Consider the following 23,905-nt stretch of genomic DNA (forward strand, 5'->3'; position numbering starts at 1 on the left):
TGTTTGTGGGTCACAGCAACATTACAAATCTAAGTTTATTTGAAATATATATTTAAAATAAAAGTGTTCCTCCTTACCGTAAACATACATGACGCAGATGCACATGATGCAGGAGATAATGACAAGAGAGAAACTAGCAGCGTAGTTGTCCATCAGTAGCAACCAATAGATTCCTGCCTGCACACAGAAATAAAGAGATTGAATGAAGACTCCATGAGAGAAAACATGTTGCGATTAGAGAGCGTCTTTGAGACGTACCCGTGTTGTAAGTGGCACTCCAAGTAAAAATCCAATTACGGCCACCGACAGCGTGACGACGGTTTTGTTCCTTATGATCCAGTCTGTTCCGATCTCATCTACGACGGCCGTCACCAGAGTCTCCAAAAGACAGAACTGCAAGAGTAAGGACGAAGGGTGAATTTATTTAAACAGTTGAGAAACAAGTAAGTACATTTTCTTACTTGATTAGGTTACCAGAAATCTTCATAGATCATTTGAGATGTTTTTTCCATGTTTAACCGTCAATAAAATCATTCCGAGTAAAAAAGCTGGACATTTTAGGACAGATAAAGTTACTGTTTAGCATTAAGTTTCTCCCCTATTTTAAATTTCCATAAACATTTGCAATGTAATGCTTTACAACAGTGTTTCCTAAGAGCTGTGCCAGAGAGGTTAATCTAAAATAGAAGTTAATTTCAGACAGGCACTTCTTATACGTGTATCAGTAACACTTTTGCAGAATATTGCATAAGGATTCTACATGGGTTTATTTTAAGAGGAAAAACATATTATGATTTTTTAAGTAGGGTTGTATGAGGTACTGTACATGTACCTACTGTAGACTGTTAGTACTTTAGTGGAAAATTGGACTGATCACCATCAGGGTTTGGATGGGTTTTAAGGCTATTTTGCTGGGCTTTTTTGTCATATAATTTACATTTTAACACATAGTATGCTACCAGTTTATGAAATATTACTAAAACCAAAGTACAGCTGATGGGCGAACAATTAGTTTTGTAGCTTTTTGGTAATAAACCAAACCAAAGTAATGGACCATTTATAAATTGGACCTGATGATGAGGCTACGTGAAAAGTCGGGATATCAAATCACAAGGATCAAAGCAACCACAAGGGGGCCCCATGGTTTAAATCCTTTTTGCTTCGGAAGATTTCTAGTGAAAAGACCCAGAAGTAACTGTAGTAAGTGGCTGCTGTGATAAGAGCTGTTCAAAAGCTTTAAAGCTTCCCTTTACGAAAGGAGAGGAGATGATGTTGTCACAATGCTTATAAAACATTTGACATATTTTGCCATATCTTGCCGAAGTGGTTTTATGACTTAAACTTTGTAACAACATGTTAAACCAAAAGGCAAACTATGAATGGTACACTACATAATATTGAACAAAAAAAAAAAGGGATTCAAATAACGTCAACATTTCAGTGTTGTTGGTTGTTTTTTCGGACCACCGCCTTTTTCTCTTAAAATCATATGGGAAACAGTGATGTTCTGTACGGTTCTCCAGCCTCACCTGAGTCCCCAGTCCCAGAAGGATGAGCATGAAGAAGAAGAGCAGTGACCAGAGAGGTGAGATGGGGAGCAGAGTGAGGGCTTCTGGGTAAGCAACAAAAGCCAGGCCCGGGCCATGGTCTGCCACCTCGGACACTGGGACGTTCAGGTTGTGTGCCATGAAGCCCAGGATAGAGAATATGACAAAGCCGGCATACACACTGGTCGCACAGTTAGTAATACTGATGATGATGCTGTCTCTGTATGAAGAAATAAAGAAGAAGAACAAACATTTTGGGCGTTAATTTAGCTGCTGGATACCAGAAATGCATAAATTAGCGACTTTGACACCATATCCAGCATTGTTGAAATGTAAACTTTACCTGGTAAGAAGGTGCAAGATTGACGAAAAGTGGGAAGTAAAAATGCACCAATTAAATATTACTACCAAAATTAAACAGGACCCCTGAATGTATGCAATCTTTCAAATGAATATATAATATATATATATATATTCATATATATATATATTCATTTGAAAGCGACGTTCAAATGAGGTACAATCCAAAGAAGCTAAAGCATTCAAGAATAATTGCGGTTCTATTTACCACCTGACACCACCGCAAAAATCCTTTTGATTCTCAAGCTGAAGGCTGACCTAGCAGCACCTTGTGAATACTTCTTTAAAATGTGCACACACCAATTTAAGGTTAGCAAAGTGCACAGGAAGTTCTGTAGATTTTGTATTGGGAACAGGGAAAATGGCACAAAACATTGGAAGTAGGGGGAAAATATGTCTCTCTGAAAGTGCACAGGAATATGTAGTAAAATAAAAAGAGAACATACTGTAGGTACGTTGGTCCATCACTTAATTTGTAGAAAATAGTTTTATTGAAGTTCTCTTAATATCAAGATCATTTTGATTCAAATGAAGACACAACGGTGTCAAAATGTTAACATAGTAAGTTTGACCCAAACTTCCTCCCGTAATTCCAGCGCAGAATTTCACCATGAAATGTAAGGCAGTAAAATTGCATAGAAATCAGAGAAATTGGGACGGGCTAAATGTATTACACTTATTGAAGACTACTGGCCATCAGCGAGAACCATCACTATCTCAGGGTAATGACACACCTGATGCATGACAAATGTTCTGCACTGTTTGCTTTTCGTGTGGTAAAAATGGAGAAAAACGCCATGTTTTTCTGCTGATACAGATAGTTCTAGCCAAATGAAAGGAGCACCAAGAATTGTGGTTGTTCACAGCGGCTCTCACTGCCAGTAGCTTTGTCAATGATTGATTTGGCTAGGTGTCAAAAAGTATTTTTCTTATCATTTTGTCATGCAGTTCTTTTTTACAACCACACAGATTATTTCTTTATCTTCCCAAAGTGTTTATCGTCTGTTTACTTTATTAAAAGCTGCAAACCAGTCTGCTCTGTTCCCTTTCTTCCTTTTAATGCTACTCACTCTCCCTGACTTGGACTTCAACAAGGTCATTTTGTGATTGGACAGTGTTTTGTTTTCTCACATCTCCTGTTGGAGTCATCACACAGGATGTCTGAGATGACTTTGATGCGAGTCCCTTCCACTCACAGACTCCCTGCACTTATGCGTGTGCACCAACTGGTGGTGTTACAGGAGTGCGGAGAGCGCCTCCACGGGGACGGAGCTGCAGAACACAAGCTGATTAGGTGGCTGTGCAGCTGTGAGCGCAGATAATGCAAGCTCAAGATCCAGGCAGAGGAACAAATGATATCTTCAGTCTTTCTTTCCTCGCCGCCTCCATCCTCCTGATGCCCTCACTCTGTCAGCACGTGTTCTCAGGAGAGTAAATGACATCTTTTCCTCTTCTTATCGCCTCCTTTCCTTCGTCTTAACCTTTTCCTTGGCCTTACTCCCTCGGTGTTCAAGCAAAGTGCAACCAGCCTCTTCACACAAGTCCAAAATAAAACACTATCTCTGTCCCTCCTGCTGCTCTACCTTATCTCACCTTCTCTTTCTAGACCTACGGCCTTCAAGTTGGCTCCTGAATATTTAACCCTCGCTGTCCTCTCACTTGATCCATCCATCTTCTCTTTGGCCACCTCATCTTCTCACTTCCTTTCCCAAGCTCCTCTGATTTGTGCAGATAATAAGATGCTGGTCTGTGTTGCCAAACAAATTCAGCAGCACAGCCTTTTGCATAAAAAGCATGGTCATTTTTCACCCAGGCCGGCAGACGCTTACACTGAAACTGCTTCTTTAGTCACATCCCATGGAAGCCTCCCATCCTTTAAAGCTTTGGAGATGCATAAATTTGAACATGGGCGGTCATTAAGCTGTCTTTGTGTCTGACAAGGACACATTTTTAGGAATATTTAGATAGTTGCCTGGCAACAGCATTGGTTTGTTCACAATTTGAATCCCTTTTCATCATTATCAAAACTCGAAAACATTACTAGGCTTTTTGTATCGGTTTTCCCCTAAATTGAGAGTTCCAGCTGACCTCTTATGGGGAGACATTACAGGTAATTATAGTAAACAAATAATGTATTCAACTAATAGATATTATTATGATCCTACATTACATTAACAATAGTATTATTATTATTCAAATTATTATTTGTATAACACTTTGGGGAAATGTTATGTTGAAATATGCAACTTAGCCTAAGAAATTGTCCTATTTGCATATTTACATTTGATTAAGCAAGGTTTCAAATTTGTGTATCGTTTTGATGACAGTTAGTCAAAGGTTTTTACAGAAGGAACTTGGATGTATATTTGAATCACTTCTTAAATGAGAAAATACCATGAACAAACACAAAACAATTTTAGCCATGTTTTTAGGATTAAATGTGATATAAATCCAGCTCTAACAGGTATATGAACAATGCACTCAGTTTTTACACAATCAAAGCCTCTTAGAATATAAATAGGAATGAAGGTGGAAAGTGTGATGTATGCAAGTGGAGATTTCTGGCTCAAAAGTTGAGAAAAAACTGCCTTTAAAGATAATCGTACAGAACGTTTACATGCACAAACACACATTTAACACACTATAGGAGAGGGAAAACCCATAAAAGCATAATTGGGCCTTCTCAAAAGGTGTATTTTTTCTCCTTCAACACATAGTCAGCTTTAGTTGATCCAAAGTCTGGAGTACCAACCTGAAGCAGTTGTTGTGGAACTTGTTATAGGAAGCCATGGTAATGAGACCGCCCCATGCGCAGCCCAGAGAGTAGAAGATCTGTGATGCTGCATCTCCCCACACCTACACAAACAAAGCCGCATACAGTCAGAAGCAGTACAAAAGTGGTAAAATGAAATCCTAACCCTATCTGCAAGTTCATCTTCCCTCTGTCTATTGATGTGTTTGAGTGAATACCTTTGCATCAAGGACCTTATGCCACTGGGGAGTCAGGTAGTACTTGATGCCGTTGATGGCTCCTTCCAAGGTGATGCCACGGATGAACAGGATGGTTAAAACAACGTAGGGGAATGTGGCTGTGAAGTACACCACCTTCACACACACAAACGTAAAAGTATTTATTATTCACAAATGAAATATTATCCGATTATATTTATTCATCACTTAACTGAACTCATTGCAATTTTGTTTATTGACTGCGAGGTAGTCAAAGCTACAGATATACATTACCATTTAAATGAATATTATATCAATATTATGATTCTGCAAAGCTGTCAGATAAATATATTGCAGAGAAAAGTACATTTTTCACTCTAAGATATAGTTGAATAATAGCTAAAACGAGCATGAAAGACCTGAAATTTGTTCTCAACTTGATACTTAGTAAATATACTTAGTTGCTTTCCACAACTGAATGCCTTAAGCCTTAATGTCAATGAATCAGTCTGTGTGTGGGTGTGTGAGAGTGAGACAGTGAGGCTGACCTTTCCAGAGGATTTGACACCCCTGATGAGACAGAGAAAGACGACAAACCAGGACACAGCCAGACAGCCGAGAATAGGGAGACGAACCTCTCCAAAGTTCCCAATATCATCAGAAATGTTCAACACATAGTGTCTGAAAAAGAGAGAGAGGGAAGGGACGTTTTAGTCACTCTGGTTTCAGGTCGACAACCTGACAACTCATGGTGACAAATCTTTAGGTCTCAAAGCATCTTCAAAATGGTAAAATGCAGCCGTAACAGCGTTGATAAGTGGGTAGAGCTATGGTGCTCCTGTGCTCTTTGCACACATTTTAATGAACCTTTTCTTACATTTTTCCCTACTCTTTCCTCCTCCTTGCATTGTGGACATTTGGATTGGACGCAAACCTCTCGGATAGGTTAAGGATGTGATAATATTAACGCAATAACTATCGAGAATCAGAGCCTGAAAAAAGGTCAGATATCAGTTGCAAATGATGTGCAGATCATGGCGCTATTAGCAAGCACCCTTATGGTATCATGCAGATCCTTGCTTGACTACATCCATGATGCAGATACTCCTTTACAATATTCCTGCACCTTGGAGTTTGATGAATGTAATCAGAAATGGTTATGCTATAGGACATTGGTTTTCACTTGACTTACTTCCAGTACTCCTCACTGGGGCTGGTCCTCTTGGTGCGGTTGACGACCTCGCTCACCCCTTCCACCAGGCTCTTGGTAGCGTTAGCCAGGGTGGCGGTGACACTGCTGTTCAACACACCGCTGCAGTCCGGTGTGTTCCAGGGATTGTTGCAGTATGTCCATGGCAACAAGTTTGTCATGGACATGAAAAAGTAGTAGAAGGCAATACAAATGACCACGTTGTAATAGATCCCAATGTAGGTGGACACCACCATCATGCCATAGCCCACACCTGAAAGTTAAAGAAGAGACGATGGGAAAACGTTAACGTGAAGCAAATGCAAAGGCTCCATCCTTAGGATGAATATGAATCAATTGTATTTGTCAAATGAAATCAAAGAACTTTAGTGAAACCTTGTTTGATTTCATATTGTCTTCAAGTTTGTCACAATGTGGGTTAATCCTCCCTTTCCTGCTATAATACATCATTTGGTTGTAGGGGCATCCACAAACAATGTTACATTTTTTTCTTCACTCCAAGACAACAAGCAGCTAAATTTGTTTATATAAAAGTGAATTCACCTCACATCACCTCACATTACACTCACTGGATCCTTAAATAACATCACATTCTTAAACATGGTGGAATGCAAAGATTGGAAACATCCTGTGCTAAAAGATATCCATCTTAACATCCCTCTCATAAGGCCAGTATATCCATACTCCATTGATGGTGACAAGATACATTTACGTTTTTCCCCCCACATGCCCATCTTATTACTGGAATTTTTGGCTGCCTGCCCTTAATATGACACCTTACATACATATTAATGTTTAGAGCACAGACTGATAACCTCTTACTGTGTATTTGTTTAGGGTTAGGACTATATATCATAACATGTTGTGATGCTTCATGTTTCAGATGAGTCTGACCTTACAATTACTAGGTATATGTTATTATCTTAAGAAGTTAAGAAGACGAAGACGAAGAAGAATAAGATGAAGAATAAGAACAAGAATAAGAATACGAAGACGAAGACGAAGACGAAGACGAAGAAGAAGAAGACGAAGACGAAGACGAAGAAGAAGAAGAAGAAGAAGAAGAAGAAGAAGACGAAGACGAAGACGAAGACGAAGAAGAAGAAGAATACCCTTTATTATATGCTCAAGGACAACTTGACAATGCCCAGGAAGTGACCTGGCCCCTGTGCCAGTCCAAACTCTTTACTTTTTGTCTGATCAAAACTTAAACCGGCGACCCTTGAGTTCACAAGTCTATTCCCTACACACTGAGCTACTGCCTCCCATGTTGCCCCCTAGTTCCACAACAGAACACTGCAGGCTCAATTTTCAGGAACCCAGCTATGACACATTGCAATCAAATGCGCCATGCAAAGTGTTAAAGAACATTTTTGATCATTTCCTGGCCAGGCTCACTTGGCTATGAGTTAGGATCAGTATAAACGCTTTAAAGAAGTTATTTGCGAAGAAACAACACTTTAACACTTACCTTTGAACATGGGGCTGATCTTCCATACTCCCAGGCACCCCTGGCTGGCAAACTGACCAAAGGACAGCTCCAGGAAGAAGAGAGGGATTCCGCAGAACACCAGCATGATGAAGTAGGGTAACATGAAGGCACCTGCAGGAGAGAGGCACTCAATCACTTCCTTTGTCTATGATCTATGGGGACTGGAAGTTGTATATAAAATAGGCAGTAAACACTCTACTGTTTAATTGTGTAAGTTTTAGTGCTTTATTGCTGGTGTGTGAGCACCTCTTTGTCCAGAAGTAGTAATAAAAATCGATGTTCTGCTTATAGAGAGTAATCCAACACACCAAGTAAAAGTTATTTCAAGCCTTATTGTGTGATTTCATGGAAAATTATACAAAACATCAGTCTGGTTACTGTTAAAAAAGTCACCAGGACATTTCCATTTCCATATTAAGCGAATGTATAACTGCAAAGTACGTTAAGCCATCTGAAGAAGCATTTGCAAAAACAAAATTGAAGGATATTGCAAAAAGAAAGAAAAGAACATAAAGAAAACCCCTTATAAACCTCATCTGTCGTGAGAACCTCCCCTGAGTTAGCAGAGAGGTCACTGTGCGAGTGTGTTCAGTGGTGCAGCAACTCTCTGGTGGTTCAGACTTGACCAGAAACCAGACTTTCATCCATTGGGAACGTCTGTGTGTAAGGACATTTATCTGGTTTGTGAGTGTGTGCGCGTGTGATTTTGAATATATGCCCTTTTGCGAATTGGGTAGGTGCAACCAGCTGATACTGTGCGATACCAAAATGTCCTCGGTGTGTGTAAACTGCTGGTAAAGCTAATGTGGGACCTACATATTGCCTAATCCTTGCATTTGAATTTTGATATTTTACAACCATGTGATATTAAAATATTTTCAGAGCTGAGAAACGGTACCTCGACCCAACTCCGGGAATTAATATTGCTACATATTGAGTCATTGTGCAGGGATGTAGGTGTTTTTACATACATCAAACATTCAAATATTAGAAGCACGAGGTCACCGACTTAAGAGTACCTCGACCAAATTCACCACTTGTCAGTATAGTTTGGTATTTGTCTAGTAACCATGGAAAAATATATAATTGTCATATCACGATGATCCAGGCCAACATAATAGGGATTCAGCATCAAACATATGGTTAAAGCTCTTAAAATGGCACCAGAACGAACTGGAATCACTTTTGTTACATATTGCTAAGATACAAATACTTTCATTGCCTTCATTTTTTTTTTTTTTTGTAAAAATCAAGAAACAGAATCAGGTTTATTGCAATACATACAAACGTTTGCTTTGGTGTATAATGGTTTATACCTAATCACACAAAAAAGGAATTATATTGAGACAAAGATAAGAGCAAATAAAGAATTGTTGTTAAAAACTTTGTAAAACTACAAAATAAAATGTAAACTGTACTATAAGAATATGTACAGTATACCTATAATACATCATAATACTCCCCTGCATTAAAAAGGATAAAGAGGTTGGTTCTTTAACATTATTATTCCCTTTTTTCATTATCATTTTTGTAAATCAGGCTAGACTTTTCACTTATCTACTAGGAAAGCGTGCAACACAGCATTTTCAAGTATGACTATTCGTGACTATCCTGATAATGTCAATTACAATACATCTATGATGATAACATCCTATATCAAGCCTTCTTTATTTCCTAGAAATATTAAGTACACATTTTAATCCATTTAATTTAATAAAGCCTTTTTTGTATGCATTTATCTTGATGGCAGAAAGACTTCAATGGATTGAATGCAGTTGGTTTTAATCAGGGTCTTGTGCTTTGAATACAATGGCTGCATGGCAAATATAGCACGTCAGCGGAAGCAGCTGGATCCACTCTGTGCACTCAGACACATTTTGACAGCATTCACACCCCAATTAACAATAATGTAGTGACGCAAATCTGGACTCGATGCTTAAAAAGCCGCTTTGTATTGAGGTTATGTGCATAAAGTGCGAGAGCAACATGGCTGGTGAAGGTTCAATCAGACAGACGTGATGTAATTAGCTGTGAAAGCAAAAAGGTGCACTGATTTGGAATACAGTTGGTGTATAGGTGATCTGTTAAGTGATGTAAAATGGGTCAGTTTATAATCACATTCATCACACAATTTAATAATATAGCTCACACTGAACACTCATGGATTTATTTTGTTTCGATGTATGTAAACCAAAATTACAAGACATTGACAGTAACGTTTTTATTTATTGTCTCCCGTCTTAATCTGTTATGTTTGGATTTAAAATTACAGCTGCTTCATTTTCCTGATTCGCTTTTGAAAGCCGACAGATGTTTTTCAGAAACAATTTACAATCAGAGACATTCCTTAACGGTTAAAGGAGTAAACTGATTGAATCAATCACTAGTTTGAACACAGCTAGTAAAGAATCTAACATATTTCACAGTAATTTAGCTGGTGAATTAGCAAAGTAGCTATGTTCTACCTATGCACTTTCTAGGCTTGATTTGGCACACTATAGGTTTTGTGAGAGCTGTTAAGATATTATAAATTATCATCCGTGAACACAAATATTACTTTTGTTTTAGGTAATAAAGATAATTTCAAAATTATATCTTTATGGAGCTAAACATACCTTACTTACAGATAGTCTACAGGTTTCAAACTTGTAAATGCTACGGGAGTTGATCATTTGGTAGCTCACAATTCGATTCTATATCAATTATTGATTCCATACACAGGAATGCTAATTTCAGGATATCCTCCAGTCATAGGTAGAGTGGCAAATTAATATAGATATTATATCTATAAGGATTATGAGGTTTTAGTGTGATGAAAATAGTTTTTATATTTAGATAATACAGTATAGCAATAATGTAATCACAAAGACAAAAGGTGACATTTATCCACACTAAACTTGCCCAATGAGACTTTATGTTCAAGTTATACAAATAATAAAAAGGTTGCCTGCATACATCAAACTGAAAGGCTAGCTGCCTTTTGATGCTTCGTAAACTTTCCTAGTTTTCAACTGAATTTTTACTTAATAACACTGTAAAACTGGTATTTCATTTATAAGCAAATCAAAATGAGTGATTTTGATTTGACTGATTATGTAGTTGTATGACTCTCCATTAAAAGTTCTTCCAAGGTCCTTTTGAGAAAAAAAACATGTTTAACCCACTTCGTAAATAAACTGTGTTTTGTTTTGTGTACACATGGATTTACAATGGGGAACTTCATGTTAAAGTTTTTATTAAAATGTACTTATTTCAACTGTACACTTCTCAATGTATGTAATAGGTTGGTCAGCATTTTTAAAGTCAACTCAATGAAAGACATACCTCCTCCATTTCTGTAGCAGAGGTAGGGAAACCTCCAGACGTTGCCCAGGCCCACAGCGTAGCCCACGCTGGTAAGGACAAACTCAATCTGGTTCCCCCAGTTCCCTCTCCGGGAGTTTTCATCCTTCTTCGCCGGCTCACCTGGAACTGCTCCATTCTAAAACAAAGACAGGGGGACAGATGTGACTTTGGATGGCTGGAGAGCGAATGTGTTTCGGAGAAAGAGCATCCAACGATTGCACAACACATGTTAAAAGCACACAATCCTGTGCTTCTGAAATGCCACATTTGCCCTATTTGTGTGTTTCAATCATACGAGTGGTGAATAATCAACATCTTTAGGTTGCATGTGGAGTTATTCATGTTTTACAATATTCCTGTAGCATTCTATCTGCTCTAACCCAGAGTGGACCATAAGGTGGGTTAGCTGGAGCAGACGGGATGTAAAGTGAAATCAGCGCCTTAAGAACAGCCGATAAGCATTTGGTCTTGTCGTCCTGATTTCGAGCTTCTCTTCTCCTCTCCTCCCTCCCTCCATCACTCCATCTGCTGGCATCAGATGGTCCCTCTCCTCTGACCTCCTTCCTAACCTCAGCTGTGTCGGACTGTCTGTGCTTTTGTGGGTGCACATGAACACACTCGTGCTCTTGCAGAAAAATAAATACAGCTAATTTTGATCCGCTCTTATTTGCACAATGTAATTGTAGTACTCTCGGATCAGCCATGAACAAACTGAAATGATGTCATTATTCAGTTATTCAAACACATTCTTCAATTTGTTGTGAAATTATTTAGCTGTGGCTGATAATAATAATAATAATAATAATAAAAGAAAGTATATGGAGTAAACACAGTTCTCTGGGCAAAAGGACAATATTGGAAGGGGTTGGTTATGATGCTATCGAAAAGAAAAAAAAATGAAAGAAGATTTAAGGAAATTAATAAAAAAAAAAAAAAAATTGTGGCCCTGAATTACATGTGAAATTGTGTTTATCTTAAAGCAAATAGCATTTTGATGCAACATGCAGAATTGGAGTTGCTTGAGTTGGCTAATTCTAATATTTGTGTGAATTGGAACATTTTGTTTTTGGTACACTACGACGATGTAAGTGTTAATCTTTCCATGAAAACGTTTGACTAAAACTTAAATAAATTCTAGAAAGCAAACGATTAAAAAAATGGTCTGTGCCACGAAGGTCTAGGGAAGAAGGCAATATGGATTATTAAACTAGTTCAATCAAGTTTTTTTTCCAGTATGATATACTTAATGTTTTGTCTGCGGTTTATAATATTGTTGTTGACACTAAAGGTGTAAAGATTTGGTTGTGGGAGTTTGTTTTCTATTTTTGGACTTTTTATTGTAATTTTTAAATATGTAGACGCAGCACTCTGGTTCTGGCTTATATGCGTTAGCAGTGTCTATGCGAGCTAGACGCAGTTGTATGCATGGCACCATAATGAAAACTACTTTCACTCATTCATGCCGCCTGTGTTATCTGTGTAAAGCAGGGCCAGATTTCCAGAGGCTCAGTGAATGAATAGCCTGAGAAAAAATGGACTACTTGTCATAAAAAAAACCCTTCTTTTATGCAGCATACGGTTCATTTTGCTGCAAAACTTTAAAAATCATACAATCTTTAGCTGTCATTAGATAACAAAGTACATTCCTGTAAACAAGTGAGCTATGGACACACAATGCCATAGCTTTTCAGCCAAGTTCAACTGTTTTATTAACAGCTTCATTTATGGACAAAAAAATAATATAAAGTGACATTTATGTTTTGTTCCAATAACAGGAACTGCTGCAGGATACCTAGCCCTAGGGAAAGCATGTTGTTACTCACACACAAACACACCTCTCCCAAGAGAACGTGCTACTTCCGACACAGGGAGAAATATTGTTCATCAGCAAAAATATCAACAAAACAACTATGACAGAAAACAACCTCTTCATGTTGCCCCCATTGGTTTCAAAATTCGACTCGGAGGCAGTGCCAAGCACAACTAATGAGAGAGAGTCAGTAAAACAGCTAAATAAAACAAAACAGCTGCCATGCTTTCTCAAAAGCTTCATCTTACTTTGAGTCTGGCTGTGCTTGCATGTCAGGAGGGCAAAACAAAAAGGCAACCTTGACCTTTTTTTTGTAAAGTAGAGCGGAGGCTGCAGGTGGTACAGACAGGAAGATCAACAAACACAAGTTGTTGATAGCGAGGAGATGCTCAGAGTGAAGCCACGATCACAGCAGTGTGAAAGGAGCAACCCTCCGGAGGATCACGCGCTACGATGTCCCTGTCTGGAGTTGATTTTGGAAGGAAAAGCAGCAGAGGAGACGTGTTCAGCTGTGTGTGTGTGTGTGTGTGTGTGTGTGTGTGTGTGTGTGTGTGTGTGTGTGTGTGTGTGTGTGTGTGTGTGTGTGTGTGTGTGTGTGTGTGTGTGTGTGTGTGTGTTATTGTGGCACCCTCTATTCAGCAGTACAGCATGTACATCTGACTTCCCTATCAGCAACCAGGTGTGGGCCTTTAGAAGATACACAAACACATGCATGAGTGCTCAGGTTGACAGCTTGGTTCTGGCCTGCACCCTGACAAACAGAAAGGAGAGAAAACTCTGGGAATAGCAATGACCCATGAGTCCATGGCGCACACTCTTTGAAAATCAACCTGACATATTGAAGATAGGCGCACGGTGTAGTTTAAATTCAGTGTCAAAGTGAGTGAGTTTGAAGGAAGTGGAGGGCTTGTGTGGAAGATGTTCTTTTACAGTGATAACCGGCACTGGCCAGTTGCAGTGTATTCGCTATATTTAGTATTAAAAAGTCTTTACTGCTGACATTGGCATTATACCATTATAAGTGAGGATAGGCAGTCTGTAGCCAATAGGAAGCTCTAGAGAGGTGGTTTAAACCTTGGATGCATATTTGTTTTAATTTTTAGACATGCTGTCACACATTAATGTTATAAGCATGGATTCAAAGCAGCATGTAAAGCCAATTTCCATGCTAAAAAAAAGCACTGAAAGAGCACAATTCAATCTCAAAATAAAGCTTAAAGCTATAAAAAAATATCCTTGCTCTGATACCAACCTGATCAAGCAGATCAAGTATGTGCCTGGCAAATGTTTTTTTAATTGATTTATTATTTAAGGAAGGTTTCTTTCAATGTTTTTTTCCAGCTTGTCAAATTTGAAAATGTGTTCCTATCTTTGTCATTTAGCTAATGTATTAGACTGTTGGTCGAGTGATACAAGCAACTTTAATGATACACTTTGGGCTGCAGGAGACCACAGTAGATGTTATTTGATGATTTTTTGCCCTTTCCTAGGCAAAACAAGTGATTAATTTATGTATACATAATTGTCTGATTTATTGATAATGAAAGAAAAAAGAAATTGTAACCCTGAATGTAGCTATAAATGAATGACACATTATTCAGTCATTGCATGCAGATTAGCTGAGAATGTTTTGGTTTATTGTGTTTTATTTAACTTTATATGCTATAAGCATTAGTTTTCATTCAAATACGGCCCAATAACAGGATACATTGTAAAAAGGAAACTACAAAAGGACAAACAGACTGAGAAAAAGTTCAACCTTGAATTTATTTGAGATCAACACAATCCAGTAGAAACCAGACAGCATCAAACACTATGTATTGGCTTAACCCTCTGTTCCAAAGTTAAACTGTGTTTATAGTTTCATTCCTCTCTCCCTCAACTGACCCCAAGTCTGCCTCTCTCAGCCCAGGTGTTGTAGCCTGTGGTGTTGGCTCCAGGGAGCCCCCTGGTCAGTCGGACAGACAGACACTCCTCTCTCCCTATCTCTCCATGTCTATGTCACATGCTTTTCTGGGGCCATCTGGGCTTTACATAAGACCACACATGGCCCCCCATCCGTCTCTTCTTGGATTTAGTTTGCAACTTTTTTCTCTGTCTTTGAGTCACAGCACGTTCTCTGTTGTTGCATCAGGACAACAATGAAATTATCAAAAGAATAGCAAAACATTTAGAACAACACATTTTTTAAAGGACTTTTCACAGAAAATGGGCGTGTGCTCTCCAATGTTAAGGTTGCGAGTATGCCATTTGTTTTGATTGAGATAAGAATAGGGACTCCATGCTTGAACCAGAAAACGGTAAACCCCAAAAAACATACGACGTAACTGCAAATAACATGAGGGTGACGCAGCTATGTTGTTGTAAGATTACTGACCGTGTAGATGATGTTTATATGACGGCTGGCCTACATACCCCAAAAAGTTTAGATGCTGTACACACAGATAAGGAGCTAATCCCTGCTGTTAAGATATCGTTGGAATGTTCTTCATCACAGCTTGGCAAGGTTCAGTTGCGAGAGATTGATCAGAGATTGACGCGGACAAAATGGAAAAACAGAATACTTATATAATATACGACAGAATGGGTAATTTGTCTCAAAGAGATTCACAGTGTGACAGGAACTGTGATTAGCTGGTTGCTCAATCACCAAATAACCAAAAGAAGGACAATAGGCCTGCTACTGTTTAGTTACGCACACCTTTGCTAAAGCGATTGTTGCTACTGTGAATTAAGCACAAACAGTACATTGTTGTTGGCAGCAGAAGAGTGGAAAAGTGCTGCCTATTTCGTAATCATAATGTCCCAGGTTTGAGACTAACAGTCTGTCAGACTGAATACACAATTCCTAACTCATCTCTCCGCTAAGCTGACCTGGAAAAGACTGCCAGCTCAGTGCCCAAAATGTGAATGAACAGAGAAACGCTGATCTATGTTGTGCAGGCTCAGACTGGAAGTGACACAAGGCGGGATCAGTGCGATTTACCCCCAAATCCTGTCGCTCCACAAAGGCCTGCAGGTGTAATGGAAGGAGTGCTGAAAACGGTCTAATGCACAAAACCTTCAAAATCTACCATTGAATTCTCCTGAAACTATTCTCTTACATTTTAACTACTCTGGTCAAGCACATACTGCAGTTTGACTGGTCATTAATGTATGTTTTATAAGGTTCTACATTTTGGAACTTTGGGTTTGGCCAGTTCAAACAACAAATGTTATCAAAATGATGCAAATAACTTTCATCAACAGCAAACACACTAATGGTTAAAAATCGAACAACACCTCAATCGGACAACATCACGTTGTATCAAGCTATGAATCACAAGGTCGCCACACCCTAAAATATATACCAATTGATTTTCTATTTTACTGTTAATCGAACCATCATTTATTAAATAAACCTCACACTTTATATATAAAAAAAGAAGAAGAAGGAATTAGTTACAATTGATACCATAAGCTCATTAGGAAAAATGATTACTTAGGTAGTAAATAAAGTGAGAATTAGGCTAATATTCTCATAGACTTCTATTTAATTGACGTAACTGGAGATGCTGATTGGTTGGAATGCATCAAGATCGTGTGCCAAAAATTCCAACTTTATTTTTTTTGTTTAGTCAAATAGAACAAATACTATTACTATCAAATTGTAAATGTAGATGAGGAAAATATAAGGTTTTTCCCTCCTATAAAAGCTGCTGCCTCTCATCCTCCCTCTACTCACACTGCAAAGAGAGCACTTCAGCTTCATTGACAAGCATAGACATGCACTCACATCCACCAATTGTGGATGAACGCCCAAGAGTTTACACACATGTACAGGACCACACTGACAGACGCAGCAAGAACCTTCGAACCGAGGTCTCGCAGACATTCTGTGAAAGACACTGACCAGAGAAGTGTAGCAGGAACTACAATCGTCCTTCTAGCTTAGGGCAACACACACACACTTGAGGTTTATTTCCTCGCTTTGAACCTTGGTTAAGAAATACAAATATGGTTTGCATCTCTCGCACATTTCACTAGGTCAACTTCTGGGCTTAAAAAAGGTGCATTACAGCTCTTCAAGCAACAAGAAGGCACACAGTAGAGTGCAGAGCTCTGCAAAGGCCTGATAATCTTGCTTGCAAAATACGATTTGTAAATGTCATTCAGTTGCTGACTGTGCGTGTCATTTCCTGCCTTAAAAAATTCCATTTAGTGACACCTCCTATAGAGCGGTGGCATTTTAATGACAGCTCACTGCTCTCAACCAAGTCGTCTATTATATGCAAATCTTCCTTCATGTAACTTTGAGTTGCTTCTTTAAGCAAAAAACATATCGTCACATGCTCTTAAGTGTAGATTGAAAAGCTTGATTGATGGGGGAAATGTGTCTTAAAACAGGTTTATGAAAAAACTAAATGTGACTGCTGGTGGATTTGTTTTAGCAAGAAAAAATGTAATAAACGTGGAGGTAGTAATGTGACATTTTTTACATCCCACAGCTGATTTTCAAAATTATAATTCAACACGTCTATGTTGTCTCACAGTTGGGAATACTACTGAACACACAGAACAGTTTCAAACTCTCAAATATAGAGATGTCTTTCTTTATGCTGTTTTACGTCACATAAAGAATCAATATATTTGGTTTTGGGTTGACCAAACAAGAAATTTAAAGATAGATTGATCTTTTTATGACATTTTTTAAGAGACAATCTGCACAATATGTAAGACATCCATTACTGTGATGATTCAAATAATATGCATCACTAATGATTACATTGAAATTAGACCTAATGGTTAGTATCCTCGGACAAGGAAGACATCAAACATCTTCTTAACTGAACCTGCCACTCGGTTGTGCACATCTTGAGATTAACGTAATTACAATTTGATGTGCTTGATATAAAACCACAGGATTCTGTGTATTATTAGCTAGTGCAAGCTGTCACATTCATCACTCTGTTGGTGTTGGAGAGTAGCAAAAACATGCAATCCTTTTTAAATAGAGTGGCATTTATTTCCTTAAAATACCTTCTTTAGTAGAGCAAAGGCTTCTAGGCAGACACCTGTTTACGAGGTAACAGCCAACACTGCATTGAACAGTTTATCTAGCATACAAAATAATTGTTTATAAAGCTTATACAACCTAAGAAGAAGTAGTACCGCTCTTATTTCTTAATTTTACAGGGGCGGTTACAGGTAGTGAGGTTGTAATGAAAGGTAATTGTTTTTCTTAGGGATTATTGTCACCGATATAAAAATATGCCCGCTGAGACAAGAACATTTATGGTTTACCCAAAAACAATTATACCAACATACAGTAACTTTTATACAATTACACTTTTGCAATTCCAGTCCATTTGAGAAGAGTCCAAAAATAGCTCTATAGCACTAAAAGAAAACAACTTTCAATTACATTTTTGCTGGTAGTTTTAGATGCTGCTATACTTGAGTTGCTGATTAAGCACAATGAAATAAGGACCAGATAATGTGTTGGTCATTGTTGTTCTAAAGAGTAATCCCAACTGTCATTCAGGTAGCTACTATTTTTGTGTATGCGAGTGAGACAACAGTGTGACAAAAAGATCAACACTTGATCCAAACATGTGTATTTTTTCAGAAGGATTTGTACCCAAACAAACTGTTGTTATGCAATGTGCTAATTTATGGAATACCTGTATTTGGTTTTAGAAAAGACAGAATATATTACAAGTGCAAACTTCTTGGGCTGGAACATGGAAAGGAAAAACCCCAGTCTGTGTTTGTAATCTTCTTTCTGGCAGACTAGGCAATGGAAAAGCACTGCTGCCTCCCACCGGTTAAAAACAACCCCCCATTTGGTCACTTCAAAAGGGAAACGATCTTGATGTGTATTTGAATATAGAGCAGAGAAGGGAGATCCTATCACAAGTGGTCACTCGAGATGCATGTGGAGACACATTCTAATGCCATGTGTAAACTGACCTACTTGGAGCTGTTGTGATCGGATCACCCAATACAAGTGCAATAACATGGCATTGTTCCAGATGGTGTCTAGATCGAGTTAAGACCCATTGCACTTCACAACTGGCACAATTTATCCAATCTTTTAAAACATTTATATTTTGCTATGATTGCCAGTGCCAGCATTAGTTTGCTCTTCTATTTACCCACTTCCATTTTTATTGCAGTCAGGGTCTGGTTTTCATTCAAACAAGTAGCTCTAAAAGCAGCTCTAGTATCTCATTTCAACTACTCCTATTTTCTGTGTTTTGTAGAGCTCTGCCAAGGTGAACTACTACAGTTTGAGATCTACTTCTCTCTCATGATTATTGGCTGCTTTATGGTATTCTGTGCTTTCTATGACTTTTCTCACATACTATTCAAGATAGACAAAAGTGTACTTCTCTGAGCAAGGACAATATCCCTTGAAATAAGTGATAACGGCTTTATAGGCAGATTCAAAGTCTTTAATGCCAGACCCAACAGTGCACATTGGGCAAACTTTATCAACTTTATGAAAATTGCCCATTTAGCACTATAACCTCTTTATGATTGGTTGCCATCCTAGACATGTTTGTCCAGTCAATTTGCTTAATCTTCTCATATATTCAAACCACTGTCATGTGAGTCTATGCTATCAAAAAACCACAAAAATGACTCTTAGATGAGCCGCTCCTCAAACTGACTTTCTGTACCCTGCTATTTATTCAGGACCCTTTTTTTCAAAGTGGCACACGTAATCTCCCTCGCTCCACCTATGCAGAGTTTAGTAAACATGTCTGTCTGCAGTGACTGAATCCACTCGGGCTATTATAGGACAAAAAGCCCACCGGATCCCCCCAAAAACAGGCTGCTCAAAGCTCTCTTTATGAGTGGGCTGTGAGGTGAGAGTAATAGGCCTAAAGACAGTGTATACCGTGGCTTCTCAACCTGCTACCATTGGGGCCACATACCAAAGGATCCCATTGGGCAGGGACTGAATAAATTCCCCGTCCACGGCTGATTAATTGCAACCAATGGATGGGTTGTCAGGAGGAGGAGAGAGGAGGAGAAGGAGAGAAAGCCGAGCCCTGTCAGATGAAGGGTGGGATAGATGGCCGCCCAGAAGCTAGGGGTCACCTACAGGTTACATCATTCCTTACATTCAGAAAGTCGCTCAGCAAATCAGGCGTCATTTGTCCCACTAAATCACTTTTTAACTATTCCCTTCCCTTAGTGCACACTGGTCTGCGTTCCGTCCAAGTGTTGGTGGTGAGCATCCTTTGGAATTTACGCAAGGTGCAAATAAGCAAATAAGAGTATTTCCGGTTGTAAATGAGGGTCAGCAGCAGACCCGGGAGAAACCACTGTCTTGTCCATAATACATGCTTTTATATATGATGTCTTTATTTTTATTTTTTCAGAGTACTCCAGATAAAACTCCTAGAATCATTCTTTGAGTGTGCAATTGAGGGTCTGTCCAGGGTGTGTGCCGTTGCCCAGTGAAAAATCTGAAGTTATAAAGTGTCAAGATGACATTTAGTTAAAACAACCTCATCTGCGTCTTCAAAAAACAATTTGAAGTTTGTACCAAAGGCAAAATACCAGATAACTACCCCAGGCACCTTTTGACGCTGAAGCCCTGTGCATTTACCATTGCATATTTGATGATGACAGGTGGACAGCTCTACAAACAGACTTGAATGCATATTGGTCCTATGACCCAAATCGGATAGATATAGATATTTATTTACGGATGTAAACTCATTCTATATTCCAAGCCACTTGGCCTTTACTCTGTTCTCAAGACTCTGCATTATCATTATCACCAGCTTTATGTTCAACATTCAGGTCCTATGTCGAATTTGACTTGGTAGTTTTATCCAGTATTAAAAAAATGTCTTTGTTGTGCAACAGTTGTAAAACACAATCTGCAAGTCACTTAGGTGGACAGTTGAGGCACCAGTTTGTAATTCAATGGCATAAATGCAACCTGCATCTTTTACAAAAAATAAATATAATTTGTTTTAAACAGACGGAATACAGGTCTATCTCTCCATTCTCTTTTTGTGATAATTACAATTACAATTACTGCACACATTAGGTACTACAATCCCCACACAACTTTTTCTTGTAAATAAAGATGTGTTATCAAGCTCCTTACCGTAACAACATTTTCCATGGTGAGGAAGTTGATGCAAGCACAGCATCAGCCCCTTTAATAGTCCCAATGATGACTGAGACGAAGTTCTCTATCTCTGTGATACTTACAGCACAAACCCTGCCAGGCTGTAATCCTCAAATATCTTCCCGTAGGGGGTGGAGGAAGTGGGCTAGTTTGGTTGGTGTCTTTGTAAAAAAGGAAAGGAGGGGGGGAGGCCAAAAGGGAGCCAAGAAGGGCCGAGCAGGGCCAAGAAGGGCAAGGAGGGCAGGTTGTTTCTAGGGCAAAGGGCAAGGTTTGGGCATCTGATGTCAGAAAAATATCTTGCACTAAAAAATATGTGTGTGACTTACTACATATGCATTCGCTTGTGGACATGTTCATTCATGAGTGATAGATTATCCTAGTTAGGAGTGCATGAATATGTGCGCAGGTGCTATGATATGATTTCAGGAAAGATAATCACAGATTCTAATTGTCATTGGATTTTCAGTAATCTCTTTGCGTCTCAGTTACATGCATGGAACATGCAAGTAGCATGGATCTATTATAACATTTTTGGTAACCACTCAAATTCTACACAATCTGTTTTGAAATTCTCTTTTTGCTATTCATTTTTTGCGAGCATAGGATGACAGCACCCTGTCATTGCATCGTTTAGACAATCTCCCAATCCATTTCAGAAATAGGTTGTTTTCTCTAATGTGACAATGGGATAATGTGAGAGCAATTAAACAAGAGAGATGGGAAGAGACATCCTGAAATAAATACGGACACTGAGAGCTCTGTGAGAAAAAGATAAATTGCAAAAAGACAGAAGTTGGAGAGCAAGGCACAGGGGGCAATGATGGCTGATGAGTACATATAGACATGCAGGTTTTAGCTGGAGCCACTGCAGCCGTGTGCACCGTCCACCCCTCCACCCTCTCTCGCTTGTTCACTCATTTGCTTAACAAGTTCATTTGTGCATGGGCCTTCATCGTGTATGGCTGTCAAGTGATGCGCGAGACTGGCCTGCGGAACTGTTGGCTCTTGCAAGCTGTTCACCTGCATCCCTCTCACCCCCACCCTCCCACTTACAAACATGTAGAGACACTCACACACAACCAATTGCAACAGCATAGACTATTCACTGGCATACATTAGGGCCAATAGTGTGAGTAAATGGTGCGTGAATACTTGGTTCAAGCTGCAACATTTCCACGATTTCAGCTGTGGAGCTAAGATTGAAATTGTTTTGTGGATTGTTCGGTTGGTTGTAGAGCTGAAATGATGTGAAACTTTGTGAGTTTCCAATTTTGCTCAGAACATGCCGCATTCCTTGTGTCGCTATGGGTGATAGCTTGAGTATTAAGAAATTGTAAGTCAGTGCAGGATGTTTTGTTGTCGTTTTAGTGATGATTGTCTCTCACCACTTGGTAGTTTTAACTCCTTATTCGTGAATCAGCTAAACCCACTTGGAAACTAGGACGAGTTGGTACAAAAACGTAACCAAGCACTATCCACAACTTTTGTTTATGGAGGTCAGATTATGTAGAACCATGCTCTACCACGCGGTAAAAATGTGCCAATAAATTGCAATACAAAGACTTTACAACAGAAGTCTCTATAGACTCCACAAGGTTTGATAAAAAAACTTTTTGTGTTCTTTATTTAATGTTTTGTTATAAATGAGATTTCGCCCGTTGCATGGGAAGCATAAGCCCTTGGCACAACACATTCAGCCAGTTCTCTGTTTGAAGAAATAATACATTTATAAAGTAAAGCTTTTAATCAATTTTCATGGCTTAAACAATCTCTAATCATATTTAATATCTTACGGGATCTCCAAGGTAACACGATGTTAACAGCCAAAACCCTAAGTTGTGTACGTATCTTAAATCCAAGCAACAATTTCTCATTGTTTTAGACTTATTCACTTGAGGCAGTATTAAACAGCATCATCTCCATAGAGTTGCCCTCTATCCTGCTGCTTCAACAAGCCCCCCCCCCCCCCCCCCCCAATATCCCCTGCTAACACAGAGAAACTGCTGCTTCCACAAGCCTCATCATCAGCTCTTTCTCCCCTGGTTCTTGCTTCCTAAAAATCCATGACACAGCTGAGGAAAAAGCCTCATCAGCCTTTTCTCTTCACCTTTCTTCAGAGTATTGCTCATACTAAAAATAGTTTTTGCAAAAACGTCACTATTGTACTGTAAATGTGTACAGGTTGGAGCAGTAAATCACATTTGAGTATTGGGGTGTTTGCTCTGTTGCGATAACGCTATAATTTATAAATGGTCCATGTTAGGCGTTGGACATCCCACATATAGTATGGAGAACGGTTTTAAATGAACCCAATGTCTACATTAGCCCTTAATAATATAATACAGTACTCAGTGTTAAAATGTGTAGGATTGAAGTAGACTAGTAAATCGATGTTAAACCCAGTGAGGTAGGACAAGATTGAAAACGTTTTTTTTTTTTACAATTGAAACAATATCTGAGCTCCTTATGACTTCACTGAAAAGACTTCCAGGACAAATTATAGGAGCCAATCAGTAACCAAAATGATTGTGAATGTCCTTTTTGCATATGCAGTAAACCAGTGTTATGTTCGACTTTACAGTAACAAAGCACCAGAAGCAGGGTAAGTCAACAGTCAAAATGGTATTCTGGTTGCACAAATTTTTATATCTGTTAGTCATTAAGTTCGCTTTTAAACTCTTAAACCATTGTTGGTGATTGTTGGCAGCAGAAAGACTAACAAAGACCTTTTCTGATGAGGTTTTTTTTTGTTTTTGTTGAGCTTCAATGAAGTGTGTTTAACAATCATCAGCGATTAAAATGACTGTTATTTATCCAGAATCTTTGTATGTTACCAAATTATAATAGTCCTGGTCTTAAAAACCTTGATAAGCCCATATTGAGAAAATTAAGATATTTCAGCATGTCAGGCCAAACATGAATGTGTGTATTTGGGTTGATTCATATAACTTCTGGCCACTCTCTTATACAGTAAGAAGGAGAAGCCAATTGAAGCACAATTGTGAAAGGCAGAAACAATGAAGCAGACAATTTGAAATGGATAACACAATAAAAT

The 23,905-nt window shown here is 38.7% G+C and overlaps 1 protein-coding gene across 4 annotated transcripts in view; it reads right to left on the reverse strand.

The window, feature by feature from the left end:
* Positions 1–23,905, reverse strand: part of slc6a9 (solute carrier family 6 member 9) — a 63,499-nt gene that overhangs the window by 13,478 nt on the left and 26,116 nt on the right. For all 4 annotated transcript variants that reach the window (XR_010166024.1, XM_063886180.1, XM_063886181.1 and 1 more), the window contains 9 exons: positions 10,883–11,039; positions 7,538–7,669; positions 6,049–6,319; positions 5,405–5,537; positions 4,878–5,012; positions 4,660–4,763; positions 1,530–1,767; positions 259–393; positions 78–177 (listed from right to left, as the gene is read on the reverse strand). Coding sequence is in view for 3 of the 4 variants with exons in the window: in XM_063886180.1 (XP_063742250.1) it covers positions 78–177; positions 259–393; positions 1,530–1,767; positions 4,660–4,763; positions 4,878–5,012; positions 5,405–5,537; positions 6,049–6,319; positions 7,538–7,669; positions 10,883–11,039 (1,405 nt within the window). In the remaining variant the exon portion in view is untranslated. The remainder of the gene's footprint in view (positions 1–77; positions 178–258; positions 394–1,529; positions 1,768–4,659; positions 4,764–4,877; positions 5,013–5,404; positions 5,538–6,048; positions 6,320–7,537; positions 7,670–10,882; positions 11,040–23,905) is intronic.

Source organism: Eleginops maclovinus, chromosome 6 (genome assembly GCF_036324505.1).
Source record: "Eleginops maclovinus isolate JMC-PN-2008 ecotype Puerto Natales chromosome 6, JC_Emac_rtc_rv5, whole genome shotgun sequence".
NCBI classification, from domain to species: Eukaryota; Metazoa; Chordata; class Actinopteri; order Perciformes; family Eleginopidae; genus Eleginops; species Eleginops maclovinus.